At 42.0% G+C, this 22,901-nt stretch overlaps 1 protein-coding gene across 1 annotated transcript in view; it reads left to right on the top strand.

Moving 5' to 3' along the window:
• The window catches only part of NWD2 (NACHT and WD repeat domain containing 2), a 202,430-nt gene extending 181,146 nt beyond the window's left edge, over positions 1–21,284 (top strand). Inside the window, exons 4-7 of the mRNA XM_060147319.1 lie at positions 4,398–4,601; positions 7,065–7,209; positions 12,846–13,435; positions 17,352–21,284. Coding sequence (XP_060003302.1) covers positions 4,398–4,601; positions 7,065–7,209; positions 12,846–13,435; positions 17,352–21,284 — 4,872 coding nt within the window. The remainder of the gene's footprint in view (positions 1–4,397; positions 4,602–7,064; positions 7,210–12,845; positions 13,436–17,351) is intronic.
• Positions 21,285–22,901: the final 1,617 nt, after the last annotated feature.

The following is a 22,901-nucleotide window of genomic DNA, read 5'->3' as shown; positions in this document are numbered from 1 at the left end:
TAGCCCTGCTCTGAGCCACTGACCATAGGAGCTGGACTTTGCAACTGAGTTGGACTGTATCTTCCTCTAAATTGACTGTTGCCAGCCCTGGCAGATACAGCCATGCCTTGTGTGTTACCTTATAACTGTAGACACATAGAACCCCAAAAAAAGTCTTCCTGAAAAATGTGGTAGCAAATTTCCCTTTTGCTGTTACTCTCTCTGCTATTTCTCAAATAGCGAGGTAAGATTGAGACAGAATCCTATTTTGGACTCCTGAAAAGTAACTGCTTCGTGAGTTACGAGCATTCCACCCAAAGGAAGAATCAACAGAGAGAAGGAGAAGGCTTGGGGAGAACAATCCAATAAGTAACTTTAAGCCTATCTCACATTATTACTTTTCTGAAATTCTGTATTGCTTTTTATACAATAGGCGCTCAATATAATTTGTTATTTGAATTGGATGAGGATATTTTTTCTTCTTTAATAATCTCTACTCTAAGGAACATTTTGCCTTACTATACTGATGAAATAATTCTAGTATTTGGTGTCAGCTGTCAACTCAAATAATTATTTTTAAATAGCCTTCGATTTTTTGTAATGATCTGCTGTGTTCTCTGTCCTGTCCCTTTGGTGCTAGCTAACCATTACTCATGAGACCACATATGCATTGCCCATAGCAAGTGGACCTCAAATTCTAGATTCATTTGTAACCGCATTTTAAAACCCAGATTCCTGGGCTCCCCAAGCACTGTGGTCCTTCGGTCAGAGAAGGGATCTTGTAGCTTATATTTTAACAAACACCCTGGGTGATCCAGGTGCATGTCATCATGAAGCACATTTCAGAAATTGATCCATAAATTTGATCCTGCCCTAGACTCTGAGACCAGCCTTATTTAGAGCAAAGCAAAGACGAAGAACCAACAGTAAATTGCTAATACAGAGATGATGGTCCTTCCCTGGGACATGACCTTGTTTCACTAGTCACTATTTTGTCCTCTTTCCCACTTCATGCCTGAAATACAGCTGGTGTTGCCCTGGATCTTGGTTGCTGGGTCCGTCATATTCCTGGGCTTCATTGGCTGTCGACGAAGAATTGTCAATTACTAAATCCCATTTTTAATGTTTTGCCTGTTCACCAAGTCCTTCACCCAGTGGCCAAACTCCACTGTTTGCCTTTGGGGATTTCTCCAAAAAGTCCAACTTCTACTGCTTAGAAGTCTACTTAGTCCCTTCCCTGCCCAGGTAGGTTTGCTGGATAATTCTTCCCAGTACTAAAACCTCACTCTTCATGACAGATTTTTCTTTTTAATTTTTATTTAATTTTATTTTTTAATTTTATTTTTTGACTGTGTTGGGTCTTCGTTGCTGCACGCGGGCTTTCTCTAGTTGCGGTGAGCGGGGGCTACTCTTCACTGAGGTGCGTGGGCTTCTCATTGCGGTGGCTTCTCTTGTTGTGGAGCACGGGCCCTAGAGCGTGCAGGCTTCAGTAGTTGTGGCACACGGGCTCAGTAGTTGTGGCTCTTGGGCTCCAGAGTGCAGGCTCAGTAGTTGTGGCACATGGGCTTAGTTGCTCCATGGCATGTGGGGTCTTCCTGGACCAGGGATCGAACCCAAGTCCCCTGCAATGGCAGGCAGATTCTTAACCACTGCACCACCAGGGAAGTCCCCATGAGAGATATTTCTGACTGAGGGTGCTGACTATCCTTATCCAGAGTTAGCCAAGATGAATAGGATAGTCACCAAGCTGGCTACCCTTAAAAAGATCATCTCCCTCTGTATCTGTGGTAGAGTAAGAGGGCATGTCTGCTCATTTACCCAAGTTTAACATGAGAGATTTTAGAAAAGGAATTGTTAAGTGAAAAACAACTCTAAATAATATTATTTTTGTTGCATACAGCCTGTTGTCAAGAATAGCCCAAAACAAATGCAGATTAAAATAAACGTGCTCTAGGACTGCCGTGGTGGTGCAGTGTTGAGAATCCGCCTGCCAGCACAGGGGGCACGGCTTTGAGCCCTGGTCTGGGAAGATCCCACATGCCATGGAGCAACTAAGCTCATGAGCCACAACTACTGAGCCTGCGCTCTAGAACCCGCGAGCCACAACTACTGAGCCCACACACCACAACTACAGAAGCCCGTGCTCCGCAACAAGAGAAGCCACTGCAATGAGAAGCCTGTGCACTGCAACGAAGAGTAGGCCCCGCTCGCCACAACTAGAGAGAAAGCCTGCACACAGCAAAGAAGACCCAATGCGGCCAATAACTAACTAAATAAATGTTTAAAAAATAAAAATACAATAAAAGTGCTCTTAATTGGCATTTAGGGCTGAAGTGAAGGTTGCTGACAAAACTGGTACTTTCCCAAATTGTTACTCTACCTGCTGAGATCTGAAATATTATCTTTGCATAAAAGAAGAAGTTTCAAATAAGAATAGTACAAACACTAAGGATTTCTTTCTCTGTCTTGGTTCATTCATTTATTCAACAAATATGTTTTTTAATATTTTCTATATGCTAGGAATAAACAGTTCTGGCCTCTGCCTTCATGGGGCTTACCATCTTGTTTAGGTCACGAATTTATTTTGGAAACAGGTCTACCCAGGATTTTTATTCCCTCACCTGACTATGTGAGATGAAAAGAACACTGTGGGTTGCAGAGGTAGTAAGAAATGCCCCTAAGGAAGCCAAACCACAATTCTCCTTCCAACGGATACACAAGGCTGGAAGTTTATGGTAAAGGTGCTAGTCAACAGGAGGAAAGGATGAAGACGCCCACAAGTTAAATAGAAATCTTCCCATGGATACTATAAAGCAGACCGACTTGCCTTGGATAGTATAGATCTTTGTTAGAGTTCTGTATGTTCCTTCCTTGTTTCTACTAGATAAGACATGGAAGATTAATTGAAATACCAAGTGCTATATGAGCTAATATTTTTGTTAGCTTAAGTCAGTGGTTCAGGCACCAGGAGAGCTTACTAAAACACAGATTCCTCAGCCCTATGACCAGAGTTTCTGATTCAGAAGGTCTGGGGATGGGCCTGAGAACTTGCAAGCCTAACAAATTCCCAGGTAACACAGATGCTGCTGGTCTGAGGACCACATTTTTAGAACATGGGCTTAAGCAAACACTTAGAGGAGCCTTGAAAATGTTACTCCACAAACGAGGATAGACAGCATCATCGGGTTTAAAACTTTTAAATACCTGTTGTTTATCTCACTACGAAATAATACATATGTATTGCAAAAAACAGTTTTAATAAAAAGGCAATAAATTCATAAAACAACCAAAGTAAATTCAAAACCATCCACCGAAAGATAGCCATGAGTAAACTTGCTGTGTATTCTTATAAAATCTCTATGTGTATGTTTATGTCTACAAATATATACGATCTCTCTCATATATATATATAAGATATATATACAACATTGAATTCATCTTGTATGTACTGTTTTGTAACTTACCTTTCCACTTAACAGTATATTATAAACATCCTTCTGCATCAATACAGTTCTAAAACATAATTTGGCACATCCTTTGAATAGAGTTACCGAAATATATATAAATGTATTTAAATGTTCCCACTTGCTGGACACTTAGGTTTAACCCTTTTCTGTTCAACCAGGTTCAACATAAATATGCTAAGTCATTTTGTACATCCTTAATTATTTTCTAAGGACAGATTTCCAGAAGAAAAATTGCCAAAACTCATGTATGTTAAGTCTTTTAGTACATATCGCCAGACTGCCCTTCAGAGAAATATTGGATCGATTTACACAACCATCAGCTGTATAGAGGTATTTTCTCACACGTCCACATGACGCTGAGCATGTGTTTTCCTTTGCCAGTTCAATAGGGAGAAAATGATACCTTGTTTATATTTTGAATTTTTTCCAGTTACCAGTGGAAACTTTGTGATTTATAGTGACATCACATTCAGCGATCTCATACTTCTTTCACTTGTAGCTGTGTAAATCTGGGGCTTAGAATCAGACTATAAACTCTATACAAGGCAATTTTTTTCTGTTTGTGAGTTTACATGTTTGATATTTCATAGAGTCCAGCATGTCATTTTTCTTTGTTACAAACAAACAAACAAAATTTCAAAATAGACAACCTTTGTTAGGTTACATAAACTTTGGGAAATTTTCGTTGCTACAAAATTCTGTATTTTTGATTTGTCTAATATGATATGCAATCTCAGTATGTGAATTTATTATACTACGATATAAATGGACCAATTTTACTTATGAAATAATCCATGTGAAAACGTATCCAGTGTGATTACAAGAGACAATGGATAGAACAAAGTATCTTCTTATCTATTTATTAATATTTATTGAGTGGCCATATGATATGAATACTGAAATGGACTTTCTTGATGATACACTAAACTGAACTTTCTCGGTGATACACAGGGACTGTTAGGTGAAAAATATGGGAACATCCGAATCCCTGGAGAAGTTGAAGCGTCAGAGTTTGAAATGATTTTGGATGCTGCCATAGAGGCGAAGCTGGAGACCAAGTTACTGGAAGAGTGGTACTGTCGGGACGAGAACGCGGTGCCGGCAGCTTATTACCTCAGACCCAAATCGGAAATGCTGAAAAGCAATAAAAATGCAGTAAGCTATCTTTCTCTCCGAAGTATGTCTCTCTCCATGACTTTAAACAGTTTATGTCACCCAGGGGTAGTTTTCGCCACAGAAAAGGCACAGTAGACAGAAAATTATTCTGCCCTGGACCCTAAATTTCCTTTTAAAAACTAAATCCAAAGCTAAGAAATCTTCTAATTTTAATCCACCTTTCTTTTTTGGCATCTCAGACTTTCCTGCTGGGGTCTTTTCCTTCTTCATGAAGTATATCTCTTGGAAGTTCCATTAACAGAGGTCTATTAGTGATAAATTCTGTTTATCTGAAAATATTTGTATTTTTCTCATTTCGCTATAACGTGTCTCTATATATTCTGACTGGTGTATGTTGTGCTTCCCACATTTGCGAATCCATGCATTCCGTCAGTTTTGGAAATTTCTCAGCCATCCTCTCATCAAATAATGTCCCTCCTCTATTCCTTTTGTTCTTTCCTTTGTGCTCTTTAATTAGATGTACAATAGATTGCCTCAGTCTATTCTCCACATCTTTTTTTTAAATTTGTTTAACTTTTGCTTTTTATTTTTTTTAATTTTATTGAAGTATAGTTGATTTACAATGTGTTCATTTCTGCTGGACAGTAATGTGATTCAGTTATACATATACATACATTCTTTTTCATTTTCTTTTCCATTATGGTTCATCACAAGATATTGAATATAGTTCCCTGTGCTTTACAGTAGGACCTTGTTGTTTATCCATCCTATATATAATAATTTGTACCTGTATCCTCCATGTCTCTTAATTGTCTTTTACATTGTCAATTTCCTTATCTTTCTGTGCTGCTGTCCAGAAAATTATTTTAGATCTTTCATCCAGTTCATCAATTTTCTTCTTCAGCTGTGTCCACTCTGTTCATGCTTGAGTTTTCAAGTTCAAGAGTTATATTTTTAATTTGTGAAAGATTTTTTGGGGGGGGTCTTTTAAAAATCTGCCTAGCTGTTTTTTATAGTCTCTAGTTTTTTAATTCAGTATGTTCCTTTAACATTTCATACATTGTTAATTTGTATTCTTGTGCCTTATGTAGAATCTTGCAGTGAGGTTGAGTCATGCATGAATATGATGGAAACATTAGCATTGTCTCTTCTCCAACTTGGTTCCCAAATGTATCAATCATGTGTCCCCCGAAACTGAACGAAGGAGGAAGAGAAAATGGGTGGGACTATTCATTGCACAGACATTTTAGAGATTAAAAGAAGGCATAGCTATCCATCCCTCTTCCAAAGAGAACATCCTTGATACATTCAGCACCCAGGCAGCTCTGAGAGGAGAAGAGCCGTGGGTTAGCAACAGCTCTTCATTTAAGGACCCTGTGTCCATACTCCAATATAAAATAAAAAGTTAAAAAAAAAAAAGAACCCTGCGTCTTTGTCATTCTGACATTTAGCATAAAGCATGCTCTCCATGCAAAATGAAATCATGTCAGATTCCTCGATTTTTCTTCTTCTTCTTCACATGCATTTTTCAAAGTAATTATCTGCAAGACTATGGAGATGAATATTGGGGTAAACCCCAAACCATTCTCTTAGGTAAATATGCCAGAAGTAAAGGTAGTAGCTGGTAAAGCAGATATCAAGAAACATGATACCTCAAGAAATCAGTTTTACAAAGTTGTAAAACTTACACATATATTACTATTTAATTGGCTTTAGTTGTTCCTTCTTCATTTGATTCCATGATCGTCTAGGGAAACTTCAATTATTCTCTAAACCCCACATGATATTTCTGCATAAACTGTTGTTAAGTAAATGAATGCTTGAATAAGATTATCAGCAAGACTCTATAAATGTTACTTTCTTGGTAGGTACTATTTTATTTCCTAAAGGATCATAAAAATAAATGAGGAAGAGGGCTTCCCCGGTGACGCAGTGGTTGAGAGTCCGCCTGCCGATGCAGGGGACACGGGTTCGTGCCCCGGTCCGGGAAGATCCCACATGCCACAGAGCGGCTGGGCCCATGAGCCATGGCCGCTGAGCCTGTGCGTCCGGAGCCTGTGCTCTGCAATGGGAGAGGCCACAACAGTGAGAGGCCCACGTACAGCAAAAAATAATAATAAATAAATAAATAAATGAGGAAGAAACAACTAAAGACAATTAAATAGTAACATGAGTACCTTCCCTTTAACTGTCTCTCCTCTTTAGAGGGTAGTGAAGATATGATTTTGTTATGACATTTGTATCAAAACTCAAGCAGGAAATACATGGTATATTAAGAAATCCCGACAAACAAATCCTGTTTGGATTCACACCGTTGTGTCACCTGGGCAAGTTCACATCACTTTCAGGGTACTGGGGAGAGGAAATGAGATACTGACTGTTAGGCACCTATTATGATAAGGCAAAGAGTAGACTTTCAAATAACAATAGTTCTCTTGCTCTTAAATACTGGGTCTTCTATGATGATTTTAAGACCAGTATCTCACTTGTACAATTCCATAGGTGCAGCCCCCTGCCAATGCTGAGAATGAGAAGACCTGGCAAGAGATATCAGATGAGATCAAGAAGGTATTTAAGGTTGCTGTAAAGCTGTTACATGAAAAGAGGAAAATGAAACACAGCCAAGCCAAGAGGTACCTGTTCTCAGGTAATTTTTATGCATCTTCAGTAAACTGAGGAATAGATAAATAATAGATATATTCGCCGCTTCCCTTTTATGGTTCCGCAAATTTAGTTGCATTTACTGCCCGATGAAATTTAATTTTTCTACATGTTTCCATCTCCTGGGGAGGCAGGTATTCTTTTTATTCAAAGATAAGCCTTTACTTAACTTGAGGAGTTCTCCAAAAATGTGACTTTAAAAGAACACAGAGGAGGCTGGATACAATAGACCAGACTCTGCCACTGTTTCTCAGTTGAGCTGCTCATTCATTCACTCAGCAAACACTTATTGAGTGTATACTATATGCCAGGCACTGGGACTACAACAATGACAAAGAAGGCAAGGTCTCTGCTCTCCTGGAACTTACTTTTTTAGTGGGGGCAGCGGGGATAAGTGATAGGCAATCAGATAAATGAACAATATCATTTCAGAAAGGATAAGTGCTACGAATAAAACAAAACACAGTAACAGGATAATAGGGACTGATGAAGGCTGCGGGGGGTCCAGATTTAGATGGCGCAGGCGGTAAGGAAATGACTTTCGAGCCAAATGACAGAACGAATCAGAGCCGGCAATGCCATATCTAAAATAGAGAATTCCAGGCAGAGGGATTACCAGGTTCAAGGTCCCTGAGACAGGAATGTGCTTAGCAAATTCTAGGAGCAGGAAGAAGGTAAAGGTAGCCAGGCTTGGAGAAGGAGAGACGAGATCAGAAGGTGGGCACAGGCCATAATAAGGACCTTGTGTTTTATTCTGCTGTCAACAGAAATAATCAATAAACAATCTCTAATAGGAATAGAAAAGAATTTTATTTGAGCCTGAGGACTATAGCCCAAGAGACATGGATTTAAGAAGTACTTAAACTGTGTTCCACCTGACTGCAAAATGGGGGAGGTTCATATAGGCAAAAATCACAAAGTTACAGTTAGTCGTCACATGAGTCATTTATCAAGAATCGTCATTGGAGCTGACAAGAAGTCAGGATGCTTGTCAAATAAGGATTGGTTGGGGTCTGAAGTGGTCGCACAGGTACAAGGGGAGACCTTGAGACCTAGGCAGATGCTAGCAGATATTGTTTTAAGAACGAAAATATCTTTGTATCCTTGAGTCTGATACAGCTCAGAGAATTTAAGTTCTCAGTGATACAGGAACATGTCTGAAAGCACATCCCAATGGCCACTCGGCTCCATTTTGAAAGCCTGAACCACAGTTATTCCGTTTTGCTTTTTAAATGGTTAAATCAGATTTTAGTGGTTAAATCAGATGTACAATGCATGTTTGACAGGCCAGAAGACAGGCTGTTGTAGTTAGCATAAACGTCAAGCCAAACCATGGGTAAGCCAGAATGACTTCCCATACCTGTGACAATTTCTTCCATCACTGGGTAAGATGGGAAGCCATCGGAGGTTGGGAAGTAAGGGAGTGGCAGGATCTAATTTAACCTTAAAATAAAAGTCTCCCCAGCTACCGAGCAGAGACTCACCTGTGGGCCTTTCTCAGCAGTGGAAAAGAGGCTTTATTTTGAGGAATTGCCCAGGAAACCACATATCTGAAGAAATATCTCAGTCACAGTTTCCAGGGGACAAACACGCCTGGGTAAAAGTAATCAGTTAAGTAGCATTTATTTTGAGAGTTGATAGTAAAGAATTATTGAAGAAAAAGCAACAGTAGTTGCATTTTCAGACTGGTTTTGTGAATGGTGTAGCAAAACGTTTGTGAAAACTGAAGAAGCACTTGATATCATTCTCCTTGGATATACATGTACTTCAAGTTCAGAGGAATTATATATAATTTTGACAAATTCATTCTCCTGACGCTGTCAAAAAATTAGGTCTTATTTTAGTTCTCCCTAAAAGTACTAAAATTGGCAGGAATAAGTACTATCTTTAGAATATACAGGTTAACATATATCCTTATTCCTTTGGGATCTTTTTGACCCATTTAGAAGCCCTGGTTCTTCAAGGGCAGAACTACCCAGTTTTTAAAAATATGCTGTATTAGGAAAAAAATACCAAGAGCAAAAACTTTCCTATTCCTGATGTAAGAGACACCAGTTAAGGGAGGGTATCCTCTCGCTTAGAGTCAGACAGCTCAAGTGTTCAAATATTCATCGGCAAACACTTGCTCTTAATTTTCTCCACACTAAAGAACATGGTCCACATGGATAGCCATATGAAGATTAATAATCTCATACTATGTAGTACACGAGGACTACACGAGGACTGTTTTCTACTTGGGGTTACATCTTAAAGATATGCATGATCATGAAATTTTTATTTACTTTACATTCCAAACTCATTTTAAGACAATGTCTGCACAATGAAAATTGCTGAAGAAGGGCCAACTCTTTGAAATGAATAGAGTATATTTGTTTTGTGCCTGTCTCTCCAGCCTATCAATAACCAATGTTGTGGTTGGACCAACCCTTGTGCTTCCTTCTATGATTGCAAGATACCCTTCGGCAATCACCATCAGGAAAGTTTGAAAAAATAAAGCCTTATTACTCACAGGAGCTGGCAATTACACAGCACACCTGGGGCCACACAGCAAGGTCACAGAGAGAGAGAAAGAGAGAGAGAGAGAGAGAGAGGGAGGGAGGGAGGGAGGGGGGAGGGAGGGAGAGAGAGCACGAGCGAGCGGACATCGGGTTTTGCTTTTACTGGGCTCACTCTTTATTGGTGAATTTAAAACATAAGAGCGGGAATTTAAAGCACAGGAAGAGAAAAAAAACAAGTGGCCCAAAATTTCAGTGATTACTGAAATCAACCAAGATCTCTAAAACAAAGGAACCTCAGTGAGTGGAGGTGGCCTGGCTCTGTATGTGTGGTTGGTATATGTATGTGAGTTTATTCAAGATAGCCATCATTGAAGTGGATGCATCAGCAATCAAAGCTCAAGTCAGACACATATTACAAACAAACAAACAAAACAAAACCCCCCAAAAACGTCAGGGTTTATGCTACAATAGTACTTTAATATTTTTAAGCATACCAGATAGAACCTGGAAATGTGTACTATTTATATTTGAATGTATTTTTTCACAACACTTCCAGTTTTATCTTTTTAAATAACAGGAGAGGAAGAGAAGTAAATTAGACTCCAAAACAGTGCCCTACTGTGAATGCCACAACTGAGTGGTCTTGGGAATAGTAGAGAGCTGAATGTCTCATGAATGATAGCTGCCAGGGCTGGGAATCTCCCCCTAGTTTTACCTTCATCAGGTTCTGTGACGGTTAAACTTTAGGATATTAAGGAAAATGCAAAGACAGAAAACAAATACATTATTCTAGTAAGGGGGAAGCTTATAATATTCATTGACAAATAAATATCAGAAATTGTTATTAATAAAAGTCCCCCAAAATGTTGAGGATGCACTTTGCTTCTAAAAATAACTCTACAGAGTTGATTTTGTCTCACATGGCTCATTTATTCAGGGATATTTATCAACCAGACATTCTTGCATACAGCCTCTTTTTATCCCCCTGAGCCAAGCTTGGATGGGCTCTACCAGCTTGATTTGTCTGTAACTCTTTTCATGTTGCATTTATGATCAACACGCCTGATTGGCACTCTGTTTCCATAGAGGTGATAACAAAGTCAGGTTATAGTTGGTCTGTTTTCTGGGAGTCAGGGGTGACAGTACATATCTCTAATTATCATCCATTACATACAGATACTGCAGGTGGATCACCTCCTTTCTCTTCATGTTACTCGGTATACAGCACTGGCTAACCTAGTGTGCCCCTAGCATTGTACCCAGATGGTTGGAAAAGAGATGGGCCAAAGGCTGCTTTCTGTGGGAGCTCATAATGTCCAGATTTCTTACATCTTCGCCTGTCTACATTATAACGTTCTTAATCTTCTATAAAAAGAAGAGTAGATATATGTTACAAAAGCTCCTTTAACTGGCCTCCTGAACCAACTTGCCTGAATAAAACCCTTTGTAAAACATACTGATGTGAGGGCTTCCCTGGTGGTGCAGTGATTGAGAGTCCGCCTGCCAATGCAAGGGACACGCGTTCGTGTCCCAGTCCGGGAAGATTCCACATGCCGCGGAGCAGCTGGGTCCGTAAGCCATGGCCGCTGAGCCTGCGCGTCCGGAGCCTGTGCTCCGCAATGGGAGAAGCCACAACAGTGAGAGGCCCGCGTACCGCAAAAAAAAAAAAACAAAAAACATACTGATGTGAATGGCACAGCTCATTCAACACTGGTGGCTATACACATGTCTTTTTTACTTAAGTCACAAATTTTTATCAATTGCTATCATTACTGGAAAAAAACAGTATCACAGAAGTTCTGCTAAAAGGCACCATTTTAAAATAAAATTCCCACCTTCCTTAATAGTTACTCTAGAGAATACATCTATGTTCTAGGTTTTGCTCGATGTCGGCGTTTTGGCCAGCACATTGAGATGTTCTCAGTTACAACCAGACCCATCCCTCCCCCCATGTTTCCACCAGATCCCAGCCCAGTAGTCACCCCCTTAAGAGAGCCTCCCCTGACTTCTCCAAGTGGGTTAGACCTCCAGGTGTGTTTGCTCTCATGGCACCATGTTATTCACCTTCATGGGCCTAAAAATAATCATAATACATTTGTGGGACTCTGTGATTCATGTCTGCCATCCTCCACTGGACTGTAAGCTTCATAAGGGTTTGTTTTTTTTTTTAACATTCTCAGTTTTCTCTTACCATTGTAACCTAAGAAACTAGCAGCGTACCTGGAACATAGTAGATGCTCAATTAAGACCAACCGGATGAAGAAAAGCAGAAAGGCAGAGGAGGAAGGGAGGGCAGCCCATTTTAAAAGCCTGCTTGCCTTAAAATTCATTTCCATTGGTTTAATTATTTTATTTATTTTTTATTTGACTTCCCTAAAACCATGCGTAAATGATATTTTTATTACTACTGATCCAATTTTCAATGTTCTTATGGGGCCTCAAATGATTTAGAATGCTTATTTACTTTTATGTAAACATATGTATTGTAAGCCCTAACATGGTTTCTCTCACAAGAAATAAAGCTACAAACTAAGTCATTTTTCTGTACCTGCTCTGATGGATATAATGGTATTTAACAGTGACATGGATAATGGATAAATAAAATCAGCACATAAGTATATTTGAACCCGTTTTTATATTTTTATTTCCACGTATCTGTCTGGGGTACAATGCATCTCAAACAAAATGGTGAAACCACGTTGTAAGGAGAGACTGAGAAGGAAGCAATAGACTAGATACATCACTTGGCCTCTTCCTCATTCTCTCCTGGCCCCAGTCCGTGCCTGCTCTCCACTCTTAGAACTCCTGAAGTCTGGGAGGGAAGCCAAACAGGAACTTAAGTGTCAACCATTAGCTTGGTATGCTTTCTTTCTTATGCTTATGTTCCCTCAGGTTGCAGAGGAAATTAAATCATTTTATTTAGAACCCATTGTTCTGGGCTCCAGGCTGTTTAGGAAAAGACAAATAGGAAATTAAGGAATTGAGAAATTATTCTAGAGACGACTCTGCTACACACTATAAGCAAAATAAACTACCACTAGTGACTTGAGAGTTATGCGCTCGGAGCGTGGGTGTGTTGCATCTTTGTTCTAGACAATAAACTCCTTGCTGTATTTTCTTTCAGCTATAGAGGATGAGTTTGACTTTGCTCTAGGGAAGCAAACTCCAGCATTCCTGAAGAAATGTGTTTGCTATATTAGGAAAATTGCTAACATTGAGCGTTTCGTGAAAATCCCGGAGATGGGAAAATACATGGATATAACTGGAGCAGAACCGAGGATTATTCGGGACCCAGAAGCCCAAGAGAAGCTGATAAAACTCCGGGATGAGTTTATTCCTACCATTGTTGCATCATCTAATCTGAGAGTGTACACATCTGTTACTCATTGTGACATGAAACTAGGCTATTCCCAAGAAATAGAAAACCATTACATAGAAGGACTCGGTAAACAATTTTATGAGGACATGATTGACATAATTCAGGCCACGGTACAACAGAATTTTGACACAGAAACGGATACACTCTATGACGAAATCCTTCAGCATTCATCACTATGTAAAACGTATGCCTCCTTCTACGAGTACAAATGTGAATCTCTAAACATCGTGCATAAATACATTCTTCCAAGCAAAACTGGGCACATCAACCCTCTTGTTATATACGGTGGACCGTGCACTGGGAAGACCCTTCTGCTAGCTGAAGTAGCAAAGAAGGTAAAAGCCTATTCTTTTACGTGTATATTTGTAAAAAATTTTACTTTGGGGAAAAGATCAACTGATCAAATTCACTTCCATTTTCTGTGTTTACTATGCAAATTATAATCGGTCCTTTAGGAATGGATACTTCAGTGTTTCTCTTTTGCTGGTATAACAGTTATACTGAAAGAATAAGACTCACGGGGTCCAATTCTAGAATAGCTTTGTTTTGTCTCTTACTGTTCAAACTCATGTTATGGGGCTAGTTCTCACCTAGATAGAAACTAGGGCAGATCTCACAACTCTTCTCATCACTCTCAGCAAAGACAAGCACTCCAATCGCTTCTGGATATTAACTCCATCTCAGTTCAGCAATTACTCTGTCCAGTCAAAGATGATAATTAAAACTTCAGTCTACATCTCCCTGCCTGAGCCGAAGTCGACCATACACAAGGCACCTCCAGTGGGAAATAGGGACATGGCCATCTTCTCTTTTCTTTCAGCACACAGCACTTCTTCCCCTCTGTCCCTAACCCCAGCTGCATTCTGACCCCTGCAGGGTTGTGGTTTAGGGGATACATCCCCTAAAGGTAAGGTGGCCAGAACATTCTTATATGACCAGTACTGTTCTGACCTGGGTTCGGCACTCTGGTCCTGGCAGGTGTTTAACACTTCCGTTTCTTCTGAGGTCTTTTCATGGTTTCCCAAAGGTCCTTTCCCTCCCCCATCCCCCTCCTTGTCCTCACTGAGCATCTCTCACCTACAGTTCCCTAGGGTGACACAGGGAACTGCATTGCTTTTCTATCTAGCTGGTCACCTCCATAGCTCCTAGGCATCCAGCAACACACATTTCTAGTATCTTTCTGCCAAGAGCCTCTCCACAACCCAGCAAACCCCCTTAGACCTGGGAAAACAGAACCGACAGAAACCCTCGTCAGCTCACGCTTGCCAGTGGCCCACATATGATACATGGGAAACACTCAGGTATTGTTTTGCCCTGAGAAACTCCAGCTCCAATACGGCAGCTCTCTTATCACTCCTCCATCAGAGCAGCTTGCCAGCCTCATTCACTCAACCTCCATATTCCTCAGATGTCATCAGATACAGATGGCCATGTCTCCCAAGCCCTAGGGGGCATCCTGAAAGTGGTCCATTGCAGCCCCTTTCCCTAGGCTAGAAGTGAGGGGTGGGCATCTCTCAGCCCTCCCCTTTGGGAGTGGGGTGGTGAGAGATACAGCCCACGGCATCCTCATCTCCCACTTTTTTCTTGGCCTCTTGAATCTCTTTTTCAGGCTGGAGGTGGGTAGTCCATCAAAGGTAGCAAAACTAATTTTCAAAACTCCCTTTCAAGTCTTGCAAGATGGGCCGGAGCTTCTATCTGAATGTGGTATCTATTGTCTAAACTGGCTGACACTAGTACCAGTTTTAACCTCCTGTTACACTTGCTATCAAAGTCTGATGGTTTATATTATCCTGGTGTTACTTCAGAATCTTTGTATTGTTCTTCCCATGGTCAGTCTCTTACGAACAGATCTTTCTTTAACTTTGTGAACATTCTCATGATTTATCACGTGCTACACAATTTCAGGTAGATCATCTTGAGGACGAGAACTGGAACAATTGTGTTGCACCTTATGGGGGGATTACGTTCCAAAGTAAGGTCACAGGAGACAATCGGGTGTATCAAGCTTATTGGGTTGGCCAAAAAGTTCATTCGGGCTTTTCTGTAACACTTATGGAAAAACCTGAACGAACTTTTTGGCCAGTCCCAATACTTGAAAAGTCCTGAGGAAGGCCCATTTACAATCTCTCAATCTGCCAAGCCCAGCTGCTGGTTTTTCTTCTTGTGTTAGGATGTGCTTTCTTTCTTTAACTGAACACCCAATGAAATGGTAGGCTTACACTTAAGGGACATGTTGCATCAAAATAAACGTGTGCATGTGCACGTGTGTGACTGTCTGTCTTTGAACACTACTTTGTACATGCACCTTCAAACTTTAGAATTATTCCAAGGAAGCAAGATAGTAACACTACAAGGGGAACTGAAATCAAATGAGAAAACATTGGTGTATCCATTTCACCCTCATTCTGGGGCTTTTTCCTTGTGGAGCAGAGGAGGGTAAAGGTGGTTGGAGGGCCAATGTGCATGTGTTGCGACCCTGTGTGTCTAGCATGGGAGTTACATGATGTGTGCTGATGTGCCTGTATACATACGCAGTTCCTGTGGCCAGTGTGGTGACAGTTAGTCAGGTTTCTGAGCTCTCGCTGTTGCGGATATGTTGTCCAACCACCAGCTCTCCTGAGGAGGCTTGCCTATTTCCAGGTCCTCTGCCTGGAATCTGCCTGCTTCTCCTCCCTCCTGGGGAACATCTGCTCCCCCCACCCCCTGCCACCCCCACCAACAACAACCTGTGCTCTCGTGAGCTCATGTTCCTTGTAAGGATGCAGACAGGCCTCCCGTGTTTATCTCCAGGTTACCTCCTGTGCAATCGACTTCTCCCTGGACGTGAGCTCATGATCAGAGGGCCATTCTTTACAGACATCACACATCCCACAACACGTGATTGGGAGGAGGGAGGACGATGCATATAATCACCATAAGCCATCCACATAGGGACAAACAAACTGTCTTCCGTTTCTGATCTGCCACCGAAGGACAGGTGTAAAATGGCAACATTACCTTCCTCCAAATTAGCTTCAAAGGTTTGGGCCAAACACCGACAATGAGTTGCTTATTTTCCTTAACAGTTCATTCTGAAACTGACATCCATGAATCTTTTCTAAACTTACTCATACGTTAACCTGAACTACCAATTAGGGAAACAAGTTTCATAAACTTACTTCTTAATGTGTTAAATGATATGTCCTTTTCTAAGAAGTATCCTCGGTGAATTCCAAGGATTACTGAATAGTATTTTCTCCCTAAAAATATACTTTGGAGTGTTTTATGCTTTGATCATATCCCTTTTTGTCTTTACCTTTCCAGACAGAAAAATATTAAACCTAGCACCCCCCTCATATACTTTATCTCTTTAACTATACAATTTAAAAAGGGAGAGTGGCAGAGAGAGAACACTAGAATGAAGGTCAGATATGACTTCTACTCCATTTTCATCTCTTGGTAATCACTTAACTCCAAGCAAGCTATTTTTGGCCTTGGTTTCCTCTTCTGTTACATGATACTGTAATCCCATGTGCCCTAAAGAGAGACAATACGAGGCCTGATGACTGCTTGTGTTATATAGTAAACTGTCTGTTATAAAGCACAAATTCAGCAAAACTTGTTTAACCAGCATTATATAGATTTTTATGGTAATGATAAAAAATAATCATAATGATGACCCTATAGCATCACAATAAAGTGTCTCTGAATCATACAAGATTATATTCAGTATCATTTTAGTGCTGAGTATTTTTATTGCATTCTAATTAACTGGAAATGTGGTCAGCCACATATATAGCCTTATGTGATCTCAATTAAGGAAATTATTTGACTCAGTATAATGTGTAGGTCATTACTTAATCTATTCATTAAACAAATATTCACCAAGCACCGACCATGTGCCAACAACCATGCCAAGAAATGGAAATTCAGCGATGAGAAACTAAGCATACTAGATATTCAGGTTTACAGTTTGTGGAATGCTTTGTAACTTTTGGAATACAAGCTAAATTCTGCCTTGTGATTGACGAATACTGTGATCACCATTTTAATACCTTTAGTAGAGGGAGCCTGAGGGTCTCACCTACAGACTTTAGTGCATGAGCCTTCTGACAGCTCTCTGACCATCTCAGGTTTTTCCACTTCCTGGTTCTAAGGTACTTTCTGCCTGGTCAGGGTTACCAGAAGGCTGATCTCTGCAGAGGGCAAGTGTTGTTGCATGTGACCATGTGAATATATCTCTCCATTCTAAACATCACCTTTATGTTCTAGGCTTATGGCTGGCTACATGAAGACACAGGACCAGAATCTGACCCAGTCATAGTCGTGAGGTTTCTAGGAACCACAGACATGAGTACTGATCTTAGGACTCTCCTTCTAAGTGTCTGTGAACAGTTGGCCGTGAACTACCGGTGCCTGGTTCAGAGCTACCCTAAGAAGATCCATGACCTCCGCGACTTATTTATAAACCTCTTGAATGAGTCTTCATTGCAGAGACCCCTCGTGGTCATATTCGATGCCCTGGAGCAGCTCTCAGAGAGCCACGAGGCCAGGAAGCTCTGGTGGCTCCCGGTTCACCTTCCCCGATTCGTCCGGATTGTCCTCTCCACGCTGCCCAACAAACATGGGATCCTACAGAAACTAAGGTGCCTTATCCACGAAGAAGCCAACTACATCGAGCTGATTCCCCGGGACAGGAAGATGTGCAGCCAGGTGCTCAAACACCAGCTGCTGCGGGTCAAAAGGAAGGTCACGTCAGGCCAGCAGATTTACGTGAACAACGCCTTCTCCAAGTGCACATTGCCCATGTTTGTGAACCTGACCTTTAGGGAGGTGAGAAACTGGCGATCTCACAGAGACGTCGATGAATCCTCCCTCTGTGTCACCGTGCACGAAAGCATAGAGCAGCTCTTCTGCTCCCTGGAGAGGAAGTGTGGGCAGAAACTCGTCTCCCGGGCTCTAGGTTACATCACCATGGCCAAAATGGGTTTGAGTGAAATGGAGCTGGAAGACGTGCTGGCCCTTGACAACAGTGTGATGAATGAGCTCAACGAGAGCGTCAGGCCCAGCAATCCCCTGAGGGTACCTTATCTGTACATCGCGAGGCTCAAGGAGGGGCTCAGTGGATACTTAATCGAGAGACACGTGAAGAACATCACCCTCCTGGTCTGGGCCAACAGACACCTGCAGCTCATAGCCCAGAAGCTATATCTGCAGGATAACAGTGACCTGCATGAAATGCATACCATCCTGGCAGACTATTTCCTGGGGGTCTGGTCAGGGGGCAGAAGGAAAGCTTTCTGCCTTGAAGACCCCTACCTGAATGGCTGTCTTGACTTGGAGAGCAGAAGCCTGCTTGAGGAGGAAAAGCATTTCACGGAGCAGGCTTCCTTCGACAGGCAGGCCCCGGACCAGCCCTGGGTCTTTCAGTGCAACCCACTGGAGCCTGACATCTTTTTCGTCAACCATCGGAAAATGTGTGAGCTCCTGCACCACCTGACGAGGTGTGGGAAAACCGATGACCTGCTGTACGGCATCATCATGAACTTCAGCTGGCTTTACACCATGATCAAAATTGGCCAGTTTGACAAGGTGCTCTTGGACATCGAGCTGGCTTACAACTGCTCGCAGGAGAAGGAGCTGAAGTTCCTGGCGAGCACCCTCCGCAGCATCAAAACCAAGGTCGTCGCATTCCCCGGCTCCCTTTCTGCAGAGCTTCAGCAAAGACTGCTGCCCGTCGTGAGTTCCCTGCCCAAACTCAGACACCTTCTTTTAGAATGTGACAAAGATGGGCCCAAATACTGCTCCATCGTGCCATTACACTCATCCATGGATGTGACCTATAGCCCGGAGCGTCTTCCCTTGTCATCTAGTCACCTGCACGTCACCGAGATTCTGCCCACCTGTAACCCCAGTACGGTGCTCACAGCTTTAGAAAACGGTTCCATCAGCACGTGGGATGTGGAAACGCGTCAACTACTCAGGCAGATCACGACGGCCCAGTCTGTCATCCTGGGCATGAAACTCACCAGTGACGAAAAGTATCTCGTGGTGGCAACGACAAACAACACCTTGTTGGTTTACGACAATGTAAATTCTTGCCTCCTGTCTGAAGTGGAAATCAAAGGGACCAAGCATGGAAGCGGCTCCACCTACATCAATGGATTTACACTGTCCGTCAAACACGCTCTGGCCTGGCTCGAAGCCAGCAAGGACGTCACTGTCATCGATCTGCTCTACGGATGGCCCCTATACCAGTTCCACTGCTGGTACGAAGTGACCTGTGTCCAGTGCTCTCTGGATGGCGTGTATGCCTTCTGTGGACAGTACCTGAACACCACTACCATCTTCCATTTAGGGAGTGGAGAAAAGTTATGTACGGTGACGTCTGAATTTTCAGGTGGGTTTGTGAAGTTCCTTCTTATCTTGGACACGGCTCAGGAAATGGTAATGGTAGACAGTGAGGGAAGCCTTTCTGTTTGGAACACTGAGGACATCTCCAACCCCCAGCTGACCGATGACTTTGACTGCCGAAGAGAAGATAGTGAAGTGGTCAGCATTGAGCTTTCAGAGGACCAAAGTGCAGTTCTGATCTGTAAAGCCCTCAGCATCGAGCTCTTAGATACCGGTATGTGGAAGGTGGCTGAAAAGTTCAGAGCGAAGCACAACGAACGCTTTATCTCGGCTGTGCTGTCCAAGAATGGAGACTGCATCATTGCGACCATGGAAAACACCTCGGCCGTGTTTTTCTGGAGGCGGGACACGGGACAGTGTATGGCGAGCTTACAGGAAATCTCAGGTACCATAGTCAAGTTGGTGAAATCCAGTCATCACAACATGCTGCTATCTTTATCCACCAGTGGTGTTCTTTCTATCTGGGACATAGATATAATCACAGCTATGTCCAACATAGATAAGACTGGAAAACCCATCCAAAGTCTGGTGTTACCCGCTAGGGGGGAAATCATTTACTCCCTCGATGGCTCTGATTGTGTTCACAAGTGGAACTTCAGCAGTGGGTTCCTTGAAGCAGTATTTAAGCATGAAGGAATAGTTGAACACTGTGTGTTGACATCCTCTGGAGACGTCATGGTGACATCGGATGACAAGAGCAGCCAATACGTCTGGCATACCAGCAGCGGTGAAAACCTCTTCCGAATTAATGGGCAGAGAATCTCTCAGCTGCTGATTACACACAATGACCAGTTCGTGGTCTCTCTCTGTGAGGAAAATGCCTCCAGGGTTTGGAGACTGGCCACGGGCCACAGGGTATGCAACATCCTGACCACGCTGCAGAATGCCTTCATAACCTCTGCAAATACCTTCGTGGTGGGCATGACCAAAAGCAAGGTGCTGGCAGTCAGTCTTTGGACAGGAAGCATCACCAAGAAGGTCTGCTGCGAAGACGGCACCACCATTGTGAATTTTAAATTGATCCCCGATTGTCCGGACATCATTGTGTTTATCACGTCAGCCGAGACGGTGAATATCTGGAGTCTGACAGATGAAGTGATCTGTCGCCGTGTGCAACTTCCAAACAACTTCCTGAAAAATCTAGAGGATTTTGAAATTTCCCCCAATGGAAAGCTAGGCATTATTTCCAGGGGAGATGAAAATATCAACGTGCTGGATTTACACAGCGGTAAATTACGGGTGGTTCACGCCTCTGGGGTCATCTGGAGGCACAGGTTGTCTCGAGACGGTCGCTACCTGGTATACATTTGTTTCCGAAACGGGGAGGAAGAGGATGAAAATGGTGCGATATCCAGTTTGATTGTCATGAGACTGGCCGATGGCAAAAATATCGGTGCTTGCTCCCTTTACAAAACTCCAACTTTTCTTGCCCTCTCCCAGCGGCACCTGAACATCATTGTGGGTTTTGACGATGGCAGTATAGGGATATACACGGTGGTGGACCGCGTAGACGCTGCACTGAAAATTAAAATAGCCACTTCCAATAGCAGACAAATTTTCAATAATGCGACACAGACATCCAGGCCAAAGTGTAATAGTTACTGTTTTAAAATGTCTGTGGATTGCTTATGGAGAGAGTCCACTGAGGTCTTTGCAAGAGACAGTCCCATCACAGTGAGTGACTCCATGGAGCCCAACGAGGCGACACCCTCCAAGAAACACAACTCTTGCTATGACCGGGTGTGCTCTGCCCTGGAATCCAGGGGCCACAGCTATGCCCCTGACAACTGAAAAAATGTTTTTCCTGCTCAGCAGAAATACATAATATGTAAAAGAAAAAAAAAGTATCTTCTGTATCCCAGATGATAAACACTCATTCTTAAAGGACAGGAAAGATGCTGGAGTCCCAATGCTAATTATTGCCATGCTCATGAAATGTACAGAAATGTGAAATTGGTTGTGAGGTTGGTCTTCTTGACAAAGTGTATCCAGGAACGAAGTCTTAACAGAGAATTTCTACAAATCGTATTTACATGGCTATATCAACTGGAAGTTAGAGGGTAGTTTTTAAATTAACTGGACGGGAAGAAGCAGCTTAACTCATCCCATTGTCCAGATGAGAGAGGCTAGAGCTACATAGAAACCATTTGGACTGAAGTTAGTTCTACAGCAACTGGTTGAAATTTGTAAACACAAATTGCTGTTGGACTTCAAGTGATTGTGTGGATAACTAAACACAGCCTTAATCTCTCCTTACATTTTATGATCCTGACAACTGTGTCAATCCAGTCTGCAGATGGAAGGTCTAAAGGTGCAAAATAATGTAACAAAAATGCCCAGATGTACTCCCAGTTTCCCAGGAGAAAGGATGTGAAGTGTGAGGCCACAGACTGACTGGGGCAAGAGCTACCTACCGCTATCATAGGGCTACTGAACACACGGAGTCGGTCTTCATTAAAATACAGTTGTGACAACTGCATGCAAGGGTTTCTGTATAATGGAACACATGATTTTTAAACTATTTTCTGGGCTGCAAAAGAACACATTTACTAAGAAACCACAATCTTTTCATGTCATTTTGAAATGTCTATTTGTGCTGGGTGTAAAAAAGAGTTACAGAAAGGGCATTACAAATTTGGTCAAAACACCTGTTCATTTCTATCATTGTACTAACAAAAGGCTGTGCTATGGAAGTCAGTTGTACCGAAGCATAAATTATTTCCTAAATCCCTGCAGTAAATCTTAATAGAAGGAAAGATTTCTCGACATGCCATCTATGGAATACTGATGACATCTGCCTTACTCTCATTCCTCCTCTTTCCTGTGTAAAACGCAGATAGCTGACCAAATACTCTGGGACAAACTGAATATGCCTGTCTTTGTGCTAAAATATTCTGTAAATCTTAAGGGTGTCCAAAGGCTCTTTACTGTCCCTGTTTGTACTCACTTTCTTACTTCTACACACTGTATGTATCCTTCTTTATCTGTCACCCTTTCTGCCTGAGGACTCTCTAGAGCCTTTTATAGTCTTCTCCGTTTCAAAGCAGAAGCTGTGAAATTGGTATTCGATGTTTTTAAAAACTACTCCTCCTATTTAAAAGAAAATATTACATCTCAAAAGGGGAAAGTGATTTTCTTCCTTCCCTATCCTCCTCATGGCATGTCCTTGGATGCCTTTCCAAAGGGCGTCAGTAGTGGTGGTTTGGTTTGGTTTGAAAGGGACAGTGGTGACTTGAGAAGGCAGAATAATGAACAGGGAACTGACTTGCTTTCAGTCCAGCTCTGCCATGAACTCATCCAATATTCGTAGACAGATCTTTTAACCGCCCAAATGTATTGTTTTTGTAAACTGCAGAATAAGGGTAGCGATACCTCCTGCTATTGCTCTCATAGGGATGTGAGGGAGAA

The sequence above is a fragment of the Lagenorhynchus albirostris genome, chromosome 4, assembly GCF_949774975.1.
Source record: "Lagenorhynchus albirostris chromosome 4, mLagAlb1.1, whole genome shotgun sequence".
Lineage (NCBI taxonomy): Eukaryota > Metazoa > Chordata > Mammalia > Artiodactyla > Delphinidae > Lagenorhynchus > Lagenorhynchus albirostris.
The sequence above is the reverse complement of the archived record's forward strand: the minus strand, read 5'-3'. Positions and strand labels throughout refer to the sequence as shown.